Source organism: Meles meles, chromosome 11 (genome assembly GCF_922984935.1).
Source record: "Meles meles chromosome 11, mMelMel3.1 paternal haplotype, whole genome shotgun sequence".
Classification (NCBI taxonomy): Eukaryota; Metazoa; Chordata; class Mammalia; order Carnivora; family Mustelidae; genus Meles; species Meles meles.
In genome coordinates this window covers 88,696,806-88,717,517 of record NC_060076.1, presented here as the reverse complement: position 1 = coordinate 88,717,517, position 20,712 = coordinate 88,696,806, and the positions used below count along the sequence as shown (strand labels likewise).

The following is a 20,712-nucleotide window of genomic DNA, read 5'->3' as shown; positions in this document are numbered from 1 at the left end:
CAGGTATATTTTTAATCATAACTTATTCTTAACAACCATGATTTAAGGCCAGACGCGTTTCAAGGGCCAATTTCTTAGGAAAAATGTCTGATGTCCAAGTTGCCTGAGACTTCTCCTTTTTCAGAAATAACAAGCAGCCAGACTAATTATTTTGTTTCCTCCTCTTCTTTCCTCTGGCCCCTGCCGATATGCTTATTTATAACAAGGGCATTATCAGTCGTCTTAAGAAAACAAATTTCCTTCAACAAATGTTCCAATATGAACTTCCGGTTCTATTTTTCAAATATCCCTGCCACTAATGAAAACAGGGGCATGGAAAATGGAAGCATTCTGAGCCAAAAGCAAATTAATAGTGCTTCAGCTCTTACCCCCCATGCCACCCTGGTGGCCGGGTCGGAGAGTAAGAAGGAAGAACAGAGCCAGGGGGATGAGTTTGTGTGCAGGAACTGCAGGACCCAGCTGAGGTTCCAGACCTGAGCACGTCACTGTAGGCTTCGAGTGCAACCAAGGGGAATGTGGGCACAAGGAATAAATCGAAAGAAATGAACTTAAAGCAAAGCCTATTAGTACGCGGGGTGGGCTTAACACAGGCAGTTTGCTTTACTGTAATAGACAAATTGCCTCCTCCCACTGCATTCAGCAGTTTCTAAGGGACGAACTTTGGGCCCAGGGACATTTATTAAATATCACCCCCGCCTTGTCCCTCTGCCTCTTTCTGGCTCCCACAACTCCCAACCAAAGGAACTCGAGCATCTGTTCGTAGGTATGCCCCTAAGTCTCCCCCAACATTAACCACATGTAGGTATTCATTGTTTCTACCTGTGTCTCCCGTGATTCACTGATCCCTTCTGGCTGTTCTTGTCTCAGGGCCTGAGGATCATTTTCTCAGATGCGTCAAGGCTCATCTTCCGGCTCAGTTCCTCTAGTGGCGTGCGGGCCACCATCAGACTGTACGCGGAGAGCTACGAGAGGGACCCCAGCGGTCACGACCAGGAGCCCCAGGTACCCTCAGCACCGTGTGTCTCATCATTCCTGGAAAATTTAGGGAACTCTTGGGGGCCTTTAGTCGGGGTGATTTTACTTTCTAGATGGGTAGATCCTGCTGAAGGACAAGCTGACAGTAAGTAACTCCAGGCAAATTCCAGTCATTCATGACAGTGTTTGGAACAGAAAATTGGGGCTTTAGTCTCTGTGATGAGTTTAGACCAGCATTTCCCAGATGCCTTGCCTTTCTTGATTGTTCTGCAGTTTGTTAAATTGGGATGACATCAAGAAACACTACGTTGTATAGAGAAATTTTTAGTTAGAGTCAAACTGGTCCAACTCCTCAGAGCCTTGACTCTGCGTATGTAAATAATGAATCTCCAGGTGTTTGGCAAACTCTGGGGTGGGTCATGACCTTGAGGTGCGGGTGCGGATGCCTCCTGTCTGAGATCGATGCAGAGCGCAGTTTCTCTTAAGAGGGGCGAGGGCTGGTCTGCATTTAAAGTTAAGGGGGGGCTAAGCTAGACGAGCCAAGGCTGGGCCACTGTGTGTTTGGCAAAGCCCCTTCATGTTGTCAACAGGAGAGTTAATGAAGAACCCAGAAAAAATCATAAATAGCCCAAATGTAAGCATCTCCACTCTTATATTCATTGAAGCTGCAGGCAACATTAATTAATAGCAGAAAGGACCTCCTACAACACTGGATACTTCCAGCTCCACCGCTCGCTGTCCCTTACCCCCTTGGTCTTTACGTCACTCTGGGTATGGACGAGGTGATTCCTTGGGATGAAACCACGGGTTTCGGCAACACTTCCTTCGCAGAGAAGTAGAGAAGCAAAGAAAATCTCACGACTTTTCATTTTAGAGTTACTCCGAGTTTCCAATGATCATTTGCCAAAGTTATGCCCCAACATGAGACCAGAAAGGGATTTCTTTCTTTGCTAGTGGTTTAGTGTGTTTTTCTTTTTTTTTTTTTTAATATTTTATTTATTTGACAGAGAGAAATCACAACTAGGCAGAGAGGCAGGCAGAGAGAGAGGAGGAAGCAGGCTCCCCGCTAAGCAGAGAGCCCGATGCGGGGCTCGATCCCAGAACCCTGGGATCATGACCTGAGCTGAAGGCAGAGGCTTTAACCCACTGAGCCACCCAGGTGCCCCTAGTGTGTTTTTCTTAAAATGGTATCTTTCCTGGGTGAGTCTCAAAGAACTTGACAGATGCGGTGCCATAGATCCCCACAGCTCACGACAGAACCAGATCTGTCTGGGGGCAGATCAGCTCAGATGGGGAAGGAGGGACCTCAGAGGCTGGGAGCTGAGAGGATGAAGCTAGTATAAGGCCCTCGGGCCTTCCTGTCAGGGTCACAGGCTTTCCATGCAAGGTCGGGCCACGCCCTGCCAGCATAATTTGTCTGTGAGTACATTTCACCCAAGATAGTACCAAATCATGCAAGAATTGGAGACTTACCCTCTCTTTCCATATAAACCCTGTCTACTTCTCATGTTGGGAAAAGAGATTAAAACAAGGGCCTAAAAACCCAGAGCTACATACAGGGTGAGGAATGACATTCCTGGCCTCACCAACTCTGACTCACTCTGACTCAAGGCTATTTTTTCTCAACATACTTTTCCCTATTTGCACAGGCTAACTAGTTATGATAGTTGCTTATTTGTATTTACCTTCCACACTGACTGCAGGAGTGTGACGCCTAGGCTTTTAGACATGTGCGGAAACAATCCTGTGCCCAAGTGAGTCTCTCTCTGAGATGTTCCACCAAAGCCAAGGGGCACCATTTTTTTTTTCCCCAGCGCTTCCTTTGATGCTGAAAACCTCCAATAGGCCTGCTGCTAGAGTTTGGTTGGGGACTCCTTTTGTTGATGTTGTTCTTCTGATCAATAATCTGCCTTCCCTTTTTAATCCTGAGTCAGGGTCTTCCCAAACCTGGCTCGGGGGGGCCTCACCATATTTACCTCAGGATCCAGCCCAAAATTTCACCTTAAAATAGAATTCCTTATTAAAATACCTGATATCATTGGCTCACCGACGGAAGCCCTATTCCATAACACATGCAAGTCAGGGTGTAGTTTAGAATAAGGTTTGAAAAGGCATGGACACCCATAAGGAAGAGGAAGAAGATTCTGAGCAGACTCGCGGTCCCAACACTGCCGAACCACACCCAGGCACTTACGTTTGACTGTTTGAGGCCTCCTGACAGTGTTGCCTCCCAGGACCCCATCTTCTGCCTTTGTGGCGCTCTGGAAGGAAATGCCTTTGGTCAACCGTTAACAGAGATCCAAGATAAGGCATGCTCCTCGGGTTATCACTGATCTGAGGCCTGATGGGCAAAGACCAGCTGTACCGCTTCCTCTGCTGAAGACACCTCCTGCCGTGTTCCAGCTTATTCCGATTTGCAGCCCAGGAAAGGAAACAGATGTCCCCTTCCCCCAATGCTCAGACCCCCAGTAAAGTGCCTCTCGAATGTCTAGGGATTCCATGGATCAATTGTCTGGTTCAGCAGGTACTCTTGTTTTACCTGCCTTAACTCAGTACCCACCTACACTCCAGTTAATAACAAAAGGACTAGAGAGTTCTCTTCCACTGGCTTCCCAGTATCTGGTTATTGTACTTTGCATGGATAGTTTCTTGTCCATACATCTTTGTTAAAGTTGCTATTTACGTTCCTGTTAGTTAGCACAGTGTGGTACTGGTTTCAGGTGTACAATGTAGTGATTCAGCCAATCCATGGGATCATCACAAGTGCCCCCCTTCATCCCCGTCACCCATTTCCCCCATCCCTCTACCTTCTGGTAACCCATCAATGTGTCTTTATAGTTAAAAGTCTATTTCTTCATTTGCCTCTCTCTCTCTTTTTTTTTTTTTTGGTACTTTTGCTGCTTTGTTTTGTTTCTTAAATTTTATATATGAGTGAAACCATATGATATTTGTCTTTCTCTGGCTGACTTAATTCATTTAGCATGCTACTCTCTAACTCCGTATATGCCATTGCCAATGGCAAGATTTCATTTTTTTTATGGCTGAGTAATATTCCTGTGTGTGTGTGTGTGTGTACCACATCTTCTTTATCCACTCATCAATCAATGGACACTTCAGTCCAGACATTTTAAACACATGGAAACAGAACGTGTTTTAAACATTAATACTGTGGTTGCCTCAAAAAAAAGCATCTGTAACCATCCCAGGGATGCAGCTAGGAAAATCTGTCATGTAGTCTGTATGCTCAAGAGTCCCTTCTCCTGCCTATAGATTTATTTGGGTATATTTTTACAACAGCTACTATGGTATTTATTTTAAGTGATTTAAACTAATTTCATTACCTCAAAAAATAATTTTAAAGAATTCTATCCACCTACCTCTAGGAATGGGTGGTGAGGGGAGGAAGAAGATGAGGGGCACTGGAGAAAGGACAAGGTGCTTGCCTTGCCCTTGCTCTGTGTCCTTGGTTAATCAGGAAGGAAAGCCTCCAAGGCCTATTTCTGGAAGATCACATAGTTTTGAAAATGCAAGGGTAATTTTACCAGCAATCGGTAGGCTTTCAACAAGACCTCAAACCAGCTGGTAATGATTTGGAAAAAGGGATGAGCCAAGAGGATTTAAGTTCACAGGTGACCAGAAACAGCCCCGTTATTTTCCACTTTCTTTCCCACCAAGCTTATTAGTGGAAGTGCTCAATTAACTTTTTATTTACCTTCTCTCTTTTCCCCTTTGAACCTGAGGGTGGAGTAGCTCCATGAACAATAAAAATCCAAAGGGAAAAGGAAGGAGAAGTTTTTTTTAAGGGCTAGATAATCACATCCTGATAATCAGTTGCAGGTCATCAACAGTTGACCGTACCCTATCCCACCCCAAGTTTTGGACTGAGACCAGTTTTCCCCAACCCTCCTTACAGTTGACGGGAATTGATGTATTTCTGATATGCTGGATATAGACTACTTTAAGAACCAATATCTAAGCACCGGGAGTCATATAAGGAATTCATCTGTCCAACCAAGAGCTGGCGGCCATTTTGTTCTACTTGTTCTTATGAGGACTTTATCATCGAGAAATATTAAGTATGGAGCCATTTTGTGTTACATTGGGAGAACATAATTTCTCATCTAAACCAGGATCCACTTGAGAGTGAAAGGAGGCACTAATAATTATGTTGAGACTGACCCCAATAAACTGGAACATGGGGTTATTCTAATTACATGCCTTCATGCTACCCTAGATCTGGCCATCTCTTTAGAGTGGGCTTCTGAGGGCACTAGCCCATAAGCCTAGTAGTGCAGAGGAAATGTTCCAGGAACAAAGAGTTGGATCTGGGATTCTAACCCAGGCTACACACCAGGACCACTTGGGGGCTTTGGTAAAGATGCCTGGGCCTCATTCCCAGAGATTCTACCTTAATTTTTCTAGGGTGGGGACTGCGCTTTTGAACAGTTTCCCAAATGGTTCAAATTAGGTGAGTGTTCTCAAACTTTAGTGTATATTTACGTCATTTGGGAATCTTGCTAAAAATGCAGATTCTGACTCGAACTGAGAAAGGCCAGAGAGTCTGCATTTCTGCAAACTCCTAGGCAATATTGTGCTACTGGTCCAGGAGCCACACTTTTAATAATAAACAGATGAACTCCTAAGCCCTATAGACAAATCATTGAATTTTTTAACATTGCAAGAAGAGCAACACCTGTTGTTAGTGCCCTTATGTGCATGGGCCCCTATCCTTGGGATTTCTCTCTCAGGTAGCCCACCCAACTTGACTTAAGCAATAGTGACCTCCAACAGCACACTCTACCAATGTGACCTTCAAAGCACAACCAGAGTCTGGCCCTGCCTTGCCACGTCTACCATTTCTGTCCAGGGACAGGCTAGTGTTCTGGCCTCTAGATTATTGCATATCTCTCCCACCTGGTCTCCCTCCTTCTGCCCTTGCCTAGTCCCCACCCACACCCTAGTCTTAGCACAGCAACCAGAATGATTAAAAAAAAAAAATTAAGTCCCCTCATTGCTCTGCAAAAATCCTTTAGCGTCGCCCCATCTCCCTCAGAGAAGAACCAGAACCCTTACCATGGTCTCAGAACTCCTCCTGGAAATGGCCCCTCCTCCCTCTGACTGCATCTCCTGCCACCTGTCCTGTTTCTGTGCTCCAGCTGTTGTTCTGTGCACATGCCAAGAATTCTGTGCCTCAGGACACTTACAACGGCTGTCTCCCCAGCCTGGAATGCCTTCCCTCCAGTATCTGCATGACTGGTCCTCCCCCTTCTCCATGAGGACTCCCCTGGCCACCCTGCATAAAATCACCTGATGCTCGAGTACCACTGAGCTTTCTCACCCCACTTTACTTCCCCTCTTTAGCACTTACCTCCATCTCACATCCACATTTACTTGTTTTATTGTGTCTCTCCCAAGAGAATATAAACCCCAAGAGGCTGGGACTTTGTCAGTTGTCTTCACTGTCTCCCCAGTGCATTCACGGCTACCTGGCAGATGGTACATGCCCAGTAGGATTTTGCCAAAGGAATGCAATATTCAGTGTTAATTACTTTGGAATATCTCAGACTGATGATATCACACGGGAGACTGAAATATTCTGTACTCAGTATGAACCTTGGTGCTATCCTTAGTCTTCTCCTATGCTTGAAAGTTGGAATACAATCAGTTATTTTTAAGGTCCCTACAATGAGCCAGGCACGTTCTAGATATGTCGGGTACATGCATTACTGTGTTAATAGTTCCAGAACCACCCCTTCCCTGAGTAGAGTTATCATCCTGCTTTGGCGGGTGAGTAAACTGATTCAGGGAGCCATTAATATTCAAGGAGCAGGTAATTTCTGGATTAGAGAGTCAAACTAGGTCTTAGTGAAACCTGCTACTCTTTGAGGTCCACGGAGGAAGGAGTCCCTCTTACAAGGCTGTACCTGGAGCCTTAGTTCAGTGTTTACCTATTGAGGGGTGTGTGTGTGTGTGTGTGTGTGTGTGTGTGTGTGTGTGTGTGTGTGTGTGTGTGTTTCCTCACACCAACCGAGGCCCTTATTCTTAGATGCCACTGGGTACCCAACAATTAAATTCAGTTCTGACACTAATTACGTGGAGTTAGCCCAGGCCCCACAGAGGAAAGGCTCAGCCTCACAAGACTGCCCCCACTTAAGATACCAGCAGAAAATGGGGTAGCCAAGCTCCCCACATTTTTGCCCATTAGAATACAAATTCAGGGGTTCCTGTGATCTGCTCCTCAAGATTGGTAATTTGCTAGAATGGCTCAGGGCATCCAAAAAGCACTTTACTTAGTATTGGTGGTTTACTGTAAAAGATACAACTCGAGAATGGCCAGATGGAAGAGGGCCATAGCGCAAAGTATGGAGAGAAGGGTGCCAAAGCTTCCATGGCTTCTCCTGGCATGCTACCCTTCCAGCACCTGGAGGTCTTCACCAACTCAGAAGCTCTCTGAATGCTGTTAAGGAGTTTTCTAAAGAGGTTTCACTGCATAGATATGATTGATTAAATCACTGGGCATTGATGATGGAACTCAACCTCTAGCCCTTCTCCCTTCCTGGGAGGTGGGGGTTTCCATCCCCCTAATCCCCTGATTGGTTCCTCAGGTTACAGCCCTCATTCTGAAGCTGTCCTGGAGTCCACAAGACTCACCTCATCAGCATAAACTCAGGTGTGGTCGAAAGCAACTTAACCATGATTAACAAATCCACTCTTATCACTTAGGAAGTTCAAAGGATTTGGGGAGCTCTGTGCCTGGAACCAGAGAGAATGACCAAATATATTTTATTGGTGGTTTTTAGACCACACGTATGGATGTGGATATGTGTGAGCACTTTGAAAACAACCAGTTCTCTCTCTCTTAATTTGAATTAACAATGAATAGATTTTTCAAAAATTATTTAAATAACAACATTCTACATACGTACTTGTCAGGATTTATACTCAACAGGGGATCCATAGTGAATGGTTAAAAACTAGGAGAATGAAATTAGAAATTGAAATAATATGATATATATTATAAATAATATATATATATATAATAGCAGAGCTAGGGACAATGGAATTCTGAAAAGGCACATAATGGATACCCAGATATTCAATTCTCAGGACGAGATGAACATATATATATATGTATGTGTATATATGTGTATGCTTATGGATGTACATGTGTCTATGCTTGTAAATATATATACATATATGCACACATGTATATACGATTTTGGGTTCATACTTAATATGCATCAAAAACATTATGTTGTTATTTATTTTTTTATTTTTTTAAAGATTTTATTTATTTATCTGACAGAGATCACAAGTAGGCAGAGAGAGAGGAGAAAGCAGGCTCCCCGTGGAGCAGAGAGCCCCATGTGGGGCTCGATCCCAGGACCCCGGGATCATGACCTGAGCTGAAGGCAGAGGCTTGTAACCCACTGAGCCACCAAGGCGCCCCTATGTTGTTATTTAAAAAGAAAATTTGCCCAGAGATTTATTCCTAGCCACACATGAAGAGAAAGATGAGGAAATATTTCATTCTCTTTTTTGCCTTTTAGTTGAGTCTGTATTTGCTGTCATTTGAAAATATGGAGGAGGGTGGAGTGATGTAGAGAGAGTTTAGAAAAGAAACACGTGCTTAAAAGAAAACGTGCGCTCTGTGGCCAAGTGGAAGAGGGGCTCATTTTGCTTGCCAGAGAGGCATGACCTGGAGGTCTTCAGGAATTTAAAGACTAACATGATGCAGAGAAAGATGACCAGCTGTTCTCCATAACTACTGAATATGTAATTTGATGAAATAAACTCAAGCTGAACTTTTTAAGAGATTCCCATCGACAGAGCAATTTCTCCACTGTGAGGGTGCCCGCCCCGTGAAGATGGCTAGTCTGTGCTCTTCTTCACGTCTCCAGGACGGCGTAGGGTCAGGTAACTTTTAAACGTAGGCAGGCGTGGAAAGGAGGGAACAACGTAATGTCTCAACATTTCCTAGAACCTTAAACTTGTGGTCCTGTGATAATTATTTTTTAATAAAGAAAAGAAACGAAACAAGGTCTGGTCAGATGGGTTAGATTTCCCTCTAGTGGCGTAGAGAGGAATTTCGTATAGCTACGCCGTCACAAATCAGCGTCTCTTGGAGCTGAATGAAATTTGAGAAGGAAGCAAAGATGTATGGGTTTTCTTTATTTCACTCACTTAGGTGAAGAGCCTCCTAAAAAGGGTGGGCGAAACAGTCCTCCTTTTCTCCCTTAGATATTGCAATCTGGACTCCTGCTCTGCTATTATTATGGATTGTTTTCCTTGGAACTGAGAACTGGGAATGATCATCTGCTGGTGTGTGAAAAATTCCCTTGGACTGGGAGCTTGGCAGGTGTTTCGCAGGGCTAGTGTCTGTCATGGTACAGGGGTGATTAGGGCTTTGATGACAATGGGCTTTTCCCTGCCTCTGCTGGGATTAGAACTCCGTTCACGGTCCTGAGTGGGTGTTCTACCATGTGTGGGAAAGTGTGTGTCCTGATGAGCTCGGACTGCCGCTGTGAACCACTCCTGTTGAGTCCACAGGCAGAGTCTAGCTCAAACCCCCCACCCTTTTGGCAGTAAGCACAAAAGAGACCCTTATTTTAACTCTTTTAAGGCTATCTGACATTTCTGATTTATCCCAAGAGCCAGTGGCCTTAAGAAGCAGAAGAACTGAAAGTCGTGCCTTGATCCTGACTTTGAGTCATTTTTAAATGAAGGTTTAGTGATCCAAAGCTCTGCAAAAAAAAAAATTTCCCCTCCCTACTTCCCCATACTTAATTCAAAATTAAAACAAAATTAACTTTGAATGTAAATGTAAGGAAAATTTAAAAATTTGGGTCCCCCCTGCCTTGTGAAGCTGTTTATTTTGGTGTCTCTGCTTTGCTGTGCCCAGAGCACATACCTAACCAGCTACTGGTTAACCTGGCACTGTTTATGTCCACAAATCACAGTTTTTGCTGGATCTTGTTTACTCAGCCTGAAAAGGGAGCATGAATGAATTTGCCTTGGTCACACAAGTACAGAGGGTCATTGGCCATAACTCCTCGCACCAGATGAATGGGTTTGACAACTGTGGGCAGCACAATCTGGCTTTCCCAGCATCCTCTTTGTTCCAGCCCAGATACACAACACAATCAACTTTCCGTGCCCTTTAGCAGAAAGCTACCCAAAGCTCATCAGCTGGCAGAGATTCAGGGTTTCTTTGAAGTGGTGCCCTTCTTTGGTGGAGGGTAAATCATTTGCTTTGCTCCTAAATAAGAGTGTATTTTGGTGAATGAATACTGATGGTGAAGGTGGAGATTGCCTGCGACCTTCAGGAGAAGGCTCTGACCAGACCGTGCACTCAAGCAGCATCAGGAGGAGGCATTGCCTGGGCTCGCCACCATGGTCACACATGTTTCCTGGGGAACATATGATCTGGGTGGCTGAGGGGAGGAATGTGTCTGTTTTAGCTCTCCTGTCTGATTTTAGGTTTGGCATCCCAATCCCCAGAAGAGAAACCCTGTTTAAGACGCGGGCAAGGGAGCTCCCCTTTTTCCTTTGTTTTCGCCTCCCAGGAAAGCGAGCTTGTATGAAAAACTCCAGAAGGGCAGCATTTTCCTACCATAATGCTTAGGTCTTAGGAAAGAAAACAGGAAAGGTTTTTGTGAAATTCTTCCTTTATGGGTTTTTGTTTGCTTGTTTGCTTTTGCTTTTGGTTTTATTTCCAGGCATTTTGGTTCGTAGAAACTATCATGTGATGTATTGTTTGTAGGTTGGGGCCTGTGTATTCTAGACTGAATAGGGGTGTGGGAAGTAATGAAACTATGAGAGTGTTTTAATATATAGGTTTTATTATTATTCAGGTATGGTGAAGCCAACAGATCAGGAGACAATTGCCATTGAGAAGATAACTTCTTAGTCACCCTTCCCAAGGGAAGGGGCATGCCACTCCATGCAGGGCCGTAGGGGGAAACACCATGGTCAGTTATGAGGCAGAAGGAGTGGAAGGAAGTATGGGTGAAGAACTTTTATTGTGGTTTCTATAGAAAGGAACAGACAAGGCAGTGTAAGCAAGCTTAGGATTGGCTAGTTTGAAGATTTTCAGCAGGCTCTGGGGAAGGTGGGTGTCTCTGGTTGTCTGACACCTCGCCCATGGTTGATGAGGGCTGGTGGAGAGTGACGCAGAATGTGAGAGCCCCATTGGGAGATGACTGGAGATAGGACTTTGGTTGGTCTGCAAATGGAAGGTGTGTAACGAGGGCACCTATTTGTTATCTCTAGAAATCAGCTGACTCTGGAAAGGGCAGTCCCTTGCAGTATCAGCAAGGCCCCAAGATGTCAAAGCATCCCAATAAAAGTCATGCACAATATGGAGAGGAATAGATAAAACCACAGTCTCTTTTGCGGGTAGATAAAATTGCTTGGGGGCACCAAGATTTTGGCCTGATGTCCCATTGTTCAAAGGTTGGGCTTTAGAATCCTGCATCCTCAGTCTTGTGCCCCACATGGGCCATTTTCCAGTTCTGTGACCTCGGGCAACTTACCTTCTGTAAGTTTCAGTTACTTTTCAGTTATATGGGGATCAAAATACTGTTTATTTCATAGGGTTCTTGTGATGATTAAATGGGATCATTCATACACGGTGTTTTGGATGATGCCTGGCACATAGAAAGTACTCAGTAATGTTAGTGATTATGATCCTTGTGAATGCCATTTTTATTACTAGCAGTGTTGACTGGTTTTCTGATCACATGAAGATCAAAGAGCCTCAGACTAATTAGTAACTTGTTTTAAAACGGAATTAACCTGTCTCGTCCTATCATCTTTTCCCTTTAAATTCTCTGAAGGCTACCTCGATCTATGGGAGATGATGTCTTAATAGAAATGGCAGCTTCTAAGTATCTTGATCTTATAGGAGGGTGCCTGGGCCCTTGTGACTTGGTGTGTTAGATATACTATACTGTTGAGAAAGCTTCAAAAATGAAGTTGAGATTGTCTACCTGTCTTTCTGTTCTTCCCTCTCACTCCTCCCATCCTTTAGAATCCCTACATAGATGGGCTTGTGCAACAAATTTGCTGCCCTCCTGGCTTGAAGCAAGAGTTGCTGAGTTGAGGTTGTTCAATAATCCTCTTTATCCAAGATGGCGTACCATTGATTCGTTATTCCCAGCTCACTGGCAGAGATAATTGATTTTTTTTTTTTATTATGTTCAATTAGCCAGCATACGGAATTTTGCTGGTTGTATTAGTTTGCTAGGGCTGACATTACCAAGTATCACAGACTGCGTGGTTTATACACTAGAAATTGACTGTCTCCCATTTCTGGAGGCTAGAAGTCCAAGGCATTAATGGGGTTAATTCCTTCTAAGGGCTGTGAAGGAAAGATCTGTACTTCACCTTTCTTGGTTTGAGGATACCGTTCTTCTCTCTCTGTCCCTTCACTTCATCTTCCCTCTATGTGTGTCTGTGTCCAAATTTTTCCTTCTTAGAAGGATACCAGTCATATTGGATGAGGGTCCACTCCGTTGACCTCACTTTAACCATATTGCCTCTGTAAAGACCTTGTCTCCAAACAGGATCACTCTTGAGGGATTGGAGGGTCAGGACTCCAACCTAGGAATTTCAGGAGGGGGACACACTCAACCCATCACATTAACCCTGCGGCGTTGTGACTCCTCAACTGCCATTGCAGCAAGAAAGCAGCCCCAGAAAATGCATAAGTCATCGAACAAATTTATTTATAGACACCAAAATTGGAATTTCTTTTTTTTTTCCCCTTAAGATTTCATTTATTTATTTATTTATTTATTTGTCAGAGAGAGAGAGAGAGAGAGCACAAGCAGGCAGAGTGACAGGCAGAGGCAGAGAGGGAAGCAGGCTCCCCGCTGAAAAGGGAGCCCAATGCGGGACTCAAACCCAGGACGCTGGGATCATGGCCTGAACCGAAGGCAGAGGCTTAACTGACTGAGCCACCCAGGCTTCCCTGAAACTGGAATTTCATATAAAGTTCATGGGTCACGGGGCGCCTGGGTGGCTCAGCGGGTTAAAGCCTCTGCCTTCAGCTCAGGTCATGATCCCGGGGTGCTGGGATCGAGCCCCGCATCGGGCTCTTTGCTTGGCTGGGAGCCTGCTTCCTCCTCTCTCTCTGCCTGCCTCTCTGCCTACTTGTAATCTCTATCTGTCAAATAAATAAATCTTTAAAAAAAAAAAAAAGTTCATGGGTCACAAAATACTCTTTGGATTTTTTCCCCCACCCATTTAAAAATGTAAAAACCATTCTTTTCCACAGGCTATACAAAAACCAGGTGGTGGGGAAAAAAACAAAACAGCCCAGGTGGTGAGCCAGACAAGGACTATAGTTTGCTGACCCTCATCTTAGAGGTTTTTAAACATCATGCATGATTCCTGATTACATTCAGTGATGCATACCTCAAAATGAGTTTGGTCAAACAATATACTTCATAAAAGGCAAAATGACATTTGTATTCCTGTGTCTGGGTTTATGTATGGAGATAGATTTTCAAGTTTTCGGGAAAAGTATCAAATATCTCTGGAAATCCCCAAATTTGACGTTTGGAAATTGGAAAAAACCCTGGCTTTTGGTTGCAATGAAACATGAGAGGAAGATGTCTTAGAGCATGTTTGTATTCATGAAATTCAATTTCTTTGGTAGGTTTTTGAATTTTTTTGAGGAAAGTTTCTTTTTCCTATTTAAAGCAGTTGCCTAAAGATAATTTTCAGATGAGCAGCACTATATTTTGGAAGAAAAAAGAAAAATACTAAGGAAGAACTTATGGATAAGTGGGATGAAAAAAGAAAAGCGACGGGCGCCTGGGTGGCTCAGTGGGTTAAAGCCTCTGCCTTCGGCTCGGGTCATGATCCCAAAGTCCTGGGATCGAGCCCCGCATCAGGCTCTCTGCTCAGCGGGGAGCCTGCTTCCTCCTCCCTCTCTCTGCCTGCCTCTCTGCCTACTTGTGATCTCCGTCAAATAAATAAATAAAATCTTAAAAAAGAAGAAGAAGAAGAAGAAACGCGTGTGGGAGAGCCCTGGTGAATACTTAGAATGTATGAGAAGCCTTTCCACAGGTGTAGGAAGCCAGGAAAGCCTTGACATTGTACCGTGGGGCTGAATGGGGCTTCCAAGAGTTAGTAAGAGGTGCTGTTCCTCTTCAAATGCTTTATCTGTGATCCTCAAACCCACTCTCCAAAGAAGCCCACCTCCCATACGAGCACCAAGTCTGTTGTTACTTTTTATTCTTTGTTCACTGTTAGTTACAGCCTCACAAATTACATTTAGGATGGCCCGTGTGTGTTCAACAAAACCTAAGATACTTGCATGTTTAACTAAGGCTTTCTGCTGTACATTTTATTTTTTAAATACAGATTCTATTTATTTATTTGAGAGAGGGTGAGAGAGTGCACAAGCTCGGGAGAGGCAGAGGGAGAGAGAGAAGTAGGCTTGGCGCTCGACCCCAGGATCACGACCTGAGCCGGAGGCAGAGGCTTAACCAACTGAGCCCCCCAGGAGCCCCCCAGCTGTGCATTTTATACTGTGTTTAGCCATGTGGGCATTTCGATATTGGTGAATCAAGCCCCGACCTCGACTTAGAGTCACATGATATGCTTCATTCTGATATTGCTCAGAATTTGCGATCATCTTTATAATGAATAAGATTTTTAAAAAAGCTTAAAAGCAGCCATAATTTAGACTGTTTCTATCAGCGTTTTAAACTCTTGCTACCCAAAGGACCCGCCCCATTAGCATCACCATCATCACCTGGTTGCTTCTTTTTTTTAAATATTTTTTTTATTTAAAAAAATTTTTTTTTAAATTATTTATTTGACAGAGAGAGAGGTCACAAGTAGGCAGAGAAGCAGGCAGAGAGAGAGGGAGAAACAGGCTCCCCACTGAGCAGAGAGCCCGAATAGGGGCTCAATCCCAGGACCCTGAGATCATGACCTGAGCCGAAGGCAGAGGCTTAAACCACTGAGCCACCCAGGTGCCCCACCTGGTTGCTTCTTCTTCTTTTTTTTTTTTTTCATATTTTATTTATTTGACAGAAATCACAAACTAGGCAGAGAGGCAGGCAGAGAGAGAGGAGGAAGCAGGCTCCTTGCAGAGCAGAGAGCCCGATGCGGGGCTTGACCCCAGGACCCTGGGATCATGACCTGAACCGAAGGCAGAGGCTTTAACCCACTGAGCTACCTAGGCGCCCACCTGGTTGCTCATTAAAATACGGAGTCTCTGTGCACCCCTACCCCATTCATCAGACCTGCTGAATCCGATTCTGCATTTTAACAAGCTTCCCAGGTAATCCATGCACGCAGTCAAGTTTTAGAAGTTCTGCCATGATGACCTTCATGATCCTTATTTCCACCTTGGCTGGAGCAGAAAAAAATCCCACCAATGCCAAACTACTAAGAAGCAGGGTGAACAGCCTCTAGTCTTCCCTCCTCCTTCTAGAAAGTTACAAAAAGTAACTTTCTACCTCAGACAAATATCCCAAGCCCTTGGAAGACTTTCTGCTTCTCAGCTAATTAACAAAAAGCGAAACAAGAACATCACTTTCCCGTCGCATCTCCATAGAAACCCTGCCTCGGTATCAGCTCCCCAACTTCAGACCGTGTTTTCTTCACACAGTCACACCAGTGGAACTGAGCGATTCAAAATAACCCAGGGATGAAGTAAAGAAGGCTCTAGTTTGATTTTACCCAGATAGGGAGACGCGCTAAAAAGTGTGGATAGACAGTCTAGCACTAGTTCAATTACTAGGTAAAGGTCAATAACGTACTTAGAATACTTGAGGGTCATATGGCGGCTATGTCTTACAGGCAAAGTCCAAAAGAACATGTTCTTCTGTCAAAAGTTGAAGAAATGCTCAGTCACTGTGCTCATAAAATGTATATGAACTGTCCATAAATTCCACCGATAAGTCTTTATGTCGCGAAGAAGAATCTTCAAGTAGAGGGTCATCTCTATCTTTTTAGTGCCTGGTGTTCATGACTTTTCTGCTATATTCCCTCCCCTCTGCAACTCAGGCAATGTCATGGAAATTTTCTTTCCACTTTGCTTCTGCAGCTCATGCTTCGTGTAACAGGCCTTGCTAACTAGCGGCTCTGGAAACTGATCCATTCCTAAGGAATGCGTTCCAAGTGCGGTGACGTCTGTTCCTTCTGCTCTCAGCATTGTCTCGTCCAACTGAAACGGGACCGCATTCCCTCTGGCTGGAGAGAAGGGGCTGCAGTGCAAACACAGGGGAAGGCAAGCTTTCCTGGGGCTGGGGAGGTCCTGCTGATGCAGAGAGATGTTACTTCTTCTTCTTTTTTTTTTTTTAAGATTTTATTTATTTATTTGACAGAGAGTGAGGGATAGTGAGAGAGAGAGCACAAGCAGGGGGAGCAGCAGGCAGGCAGGCAGGCAGAGGGAGAGGGGGAAGCAGGCTCCCTGCAGAGCAAGGAGCCAGATGTGGGACTCGATCCCAGGACCCTGGGCTCGTGACCTGAGGTGAAGGCAGCCACTTAACTGACTGAAACACCCAGGTGCCCCGAGAGATGTTACTTCTGATGAGAGTGACTTTGGGCGCCTTTCATTCAAAGAGCTGAGGAGACTTCTGCTGTTCGTAATCCTGTTTTTTTTTTTTTTTTTATCTGATCTTCCATGAGGAAAGATAATATGAATTTCATTTTATGGGCAAGAAAGCAGGTGCCAGAGGGTTATTGTCCGTCTACCAAAGTTCAGCCTGTTGGGGCTAGGCACTGGGCCACCCACTCCCACCTTGCTGTTCTAGCAAGCCAGGCTTCCTGGTTCGGTATAATTGTAATAGTAGCCCAGGTATCCTGTACCCGGGCTAGGTAAAAAGCTACACATTGTGTGTCTGAGTTGACTTATTCTCATCACAATCCAATGTGATAGGTACTCGTCTCTCCACACCCTACAAATGAGAAAGCTATATCCCTAAGAATTTGAATAACTTACTATTTCTTTCTTTCTTTTTTTTTTTTTAAAGATTTTACTTATTTATTTGATGCAGAGAGGCAGGCAGAGAGAAGGGAAAGCAGGCTCCCGGATGAGCAGAGAGCCCGACGCGGGGCTCGATCCCAGGACCGTGGGATCATGACCTGAGCAGAAGGCAGAGGCTTAACTCACTGAGCCACCCAGGCGCTCCATAACTTACTATTTCTAAGTCCTGTGGCTGGTATTTGAACCTAGACTCTGCCCCCAGAGACAATGGTCTTAACTGTCCGGAACTTTGGGGCTGTGCAGCCATCTGTGAAAAAGAAAGTAGAGTAAGGAGGTGCCCATCCTTGGTCTGGCACACTGTCAATGCTCCCCAGGGCATCCTCTGAGAGCTCTCAGGTGCCATCCTTGAGTCTCACAGCTCCGGAGTAGTGGGAAGTCTAGTCTCTCTTTCAGACTTCCTACCCGGTATCCGTCCTCAAGTCCTTTCCAAAGGGCTAGTCCTCTCTTAGAAGGCTGTATCTTCTAGAAGCTAGGGAACATCACAGCACTGCCTGCAACCAGTTCTGTCCAGCAGGCTGTTCTGCCCCAGGGTGAGCCTCTGCGGCAGGGGGGGGGGGGGGGCTGGGCTTCCACCATCCAGCTTCTTGGGTCCCGTGGGCCTGGGTTCTCAGGTTCCCAGCACCTCAGTTCTCTGACTTCCTTCACAGAGCTGGTCTGCCAGGCTCTGCGGTAGCTCCTCCCCCTTCCCGGGCAGGAGGGGATGCTGGCTTGAGAGGAGACCATCCCTGGATTATAGCCCTGGTCAGTGCAGTCCATGCTGAGAATTTGAAAAGCTAGTCTCAGGGGGTAGGGGTTGGGGAGGGGATCTCAGTCCCTTCACTCCCCGAGAAGTTTCTTGGGCTTCTTGTGCAAATCTGCCAGCCTTCCCTCAGCGTCTTCGAGCTCCTCTCATGTCTCTATTTCAGAAAAAGAGAACAGTTTAATGAGGATGTCCTAGATTCCTGGAAATGTAACTAGGCAGGTAAGATGTATACTCATTAATATTAAAATAATTTCACTGCTTCTGCTCCATGACTGATTCCTCAGTGGTAGCAAATTCAGATGCCACCAAGACAGACGGCATGTCTTCGATTAGGGCCAGTTTAGGACAACAGAGCACAATAGGAACTCTGGGGACACTTGGCTCTCTCCAGGTATCGCCTGATTAGTATAGTATAGGTCCAGGGTGGCCAGATTTTCTGGGTTTTTAGAAAGCTGGGTTTTCAGGTGAAATTTGATTTTTTGTTAAAGATTTTATTTATTTGACCCAGAGAGAGAGAGAGCACAAAGAGGGGGAACAGCAGGTAGAAGGAGGAGTGGGCTCCATATAGAGCAGGGAGCCCGACACGGGGCTCAGTTCCAGGATCCCACGATCATGACCTGAGCTAAAGGCAGATGCTTAACTAACTGAGCCACCCAGGTGCCCCCAAATTTGATTTATTTTATTTCATTTTTTAAAAATTCAATTAATTAACATATAGTGTATTATAAGTTTCAGAGGTAGAGGTCAGTGATTCATCAGTTGCATGTAACACCCAGTGCTCATCACATCACGTGCCCTCCTTACTGCCCCTCACCCAGTTACCCCCCCCCTTGCCCACCTCCCCTCCAGTAACCCTCAGTTTGTTTGCTATGGTTAAGAGTCTCATGGTTTGTCTCCCCTCTGATTTTGTGGTTTTATTTTTCCCTCCCTCCCTCTTTGCACCTCTGTTTGGTTTCTTTAATTCCACATCTGAGTGAAATCATATGATAATCGTCTTTCTCTGAGTGACTTACTTTGCTTAGCGTAATACCCCCGAGTTCCATCCACGTCATTGAAAATGGCAAGATGCCATTCTTTTTGATGGCTGACTAATACTCCAGTGTGTGTGTGTGTGTGTGTGTGTAAGTGTGTACATATATATACACACACATATATGCACACTTACATATATATGTACATATGTACACACCACTTCTTTAGCCATTCATCTGTCAATGGACATCTTGACTCTTTCCACAGTTCAGCTATTGTGGACATTGCTGCTATAAACATTGGGGTGCAGGTGCCCCTTCAGATCACTACGTTTGTATCTTTAGGGTAAATACCCAGTAGTGTGATTGCTGGGTCTCAGGGTAGTTCTATTTTCAACTTTTTGAGGAACCTCCATGCTGTTTTCCAGGCTGGCTGCACCAGCTTGCATTCCCGCCAACAGTGTAGGAGGGCTCCCCTTTCTCCACATCCTCGCTGACATTTGTCATTTCCTGACTTGTTCATTTTAGCCACCGGACTGCTTTCACTCATATGGGGAACACAAGGAATAGTGTGGAGGACCACAGGGGAAGGGAGAGAAAACTGAATGGGAAGAAATCAGAGAGGGAGACAAACCGTGAGAGACTCTGGACTCCGGGAAACAAACTGAGGGTTACAGAAAGGGTGGGGTAAGGGGTTTTGGACGGCATAGTTATTACCATCCCTGACTCAGTGGGCGAAGGTAGAGCCTACATCAAACAGCACCAGCATATAAACTCTTTGCACGCCACGGGAGCACATCTAAAAATTAACTACACGCTGGGGAATGAAATAATCCAGAGTGCCACGACAAGGACAGTTAAAACGAGAAAGTAATAACAGGATGGGTAGGGAAAAGCATTTGGCAACATGGTTTTAAACCATCTACTCACAATAAAAAATCTGTGGCTAGGAATCCAGAGAGAGTCCTTAACTACAGAAAAGTCTTGGAGGTATGCTGTGCGTGCTGAGTTTGACAAATTCATTTAGAACACAGACAGGTGGGGGCTCGGGAAGTAGAAGCATTGGCTTTACATGTAATTTGTGTGTGTGACTTTTATGTGCTTCCTGGTGATGGCCGTGGCTCACAGTTCTTAAAAAGGCAGTTTTCAAATAGTGTGCCTGGAACAGAGAAACCAGGAAAGGCATGAAGACAAATTGTTTTTAAACTTTTTTTTTTTGAAAGTGAGGAGGTCAGTCTAGGGTCCTGAGATAGCCCGCACCTTTGCAGTTAAAATCAAGGCACTGACTAGGTGTGGAGCTCAGCTCTGCCCCTCGTCTGCTGTGTGACTTTGAGCAAGTTATGTAACACCTCTGAGCCTCTGTTTCGTCATCTGCAAAATGGGGATCCTACCACCTACTTACAGGCCTGAAAGAAGATTAACTCAAAACATGAATTGGAGTAGGGGTTCGCACATAGTGGGTGCTCACTCTCGCTACTAAACATTGTTGGGGGCGCCTGGGTGGTTCAGTGGATTAAGTGTCTGACTCTTGATCTCAGCTCAGGTCTTGATCTCAGGGTCGTGAGTTCAAGCCCCGTGTGGGCTCCAGGCTGAGTATGCAGCTTACTTAAAAAAAAAAAAAGAAAAAAATTGCTGAAGAAGAATCACAACTTCAGACCCCGAGGCACAAACTGTAGACGAGGGCTTAAGGAAGCATTTCCTCTTCCCAAGATTCTGGCAAAGCCAGTGAATCAATTCTCTGTCTGCCTGTAGAGCCAACCTGATTGCCTGTGACCTGAACCCAGCCGGGAAACGTGACATTTTCTGGCTTCCAAGACTGCTGAGGCGAGAGCAGGCATGCATTTGGCATTCATAACTGGAAGCTGTGTGTTTAGCAGGCGAGGTTTTGCGGTCACCTACAGTGACAGAGCCGTGAATTCAGGGCTGGGGAAGCTGCCAAGGGCCACGTTGTATCTCGTTTCATGTTTATGACAACCCTGTGAATCAGGAATTATTATTAGCATCTCCATTTT

The 20,712-nt window shown here is 45.0% G+C and overlaps 1 protein-coding gene across 1 annotated transcript in view; it reads left to right on the top strand.

Moving 5' to 3' along the window:
- PGM5 (phosphoglucomutase 5) overlaps positions 1–20,712 on the top strand; it is a 191,393-nt gene that overhangs the window by 156,250 nt on the left and 14,431 nt on the right. The window contains exon 10 of the mRNA XM_046022772.1: positions 868–1,002. Coding sequence (XP_045878728.1) covers positions 868–1,002 — 135 coding nt within the window. The remainder of the gene's footprint in view (positions 1–867; positions 1,003–20,712) is intronic.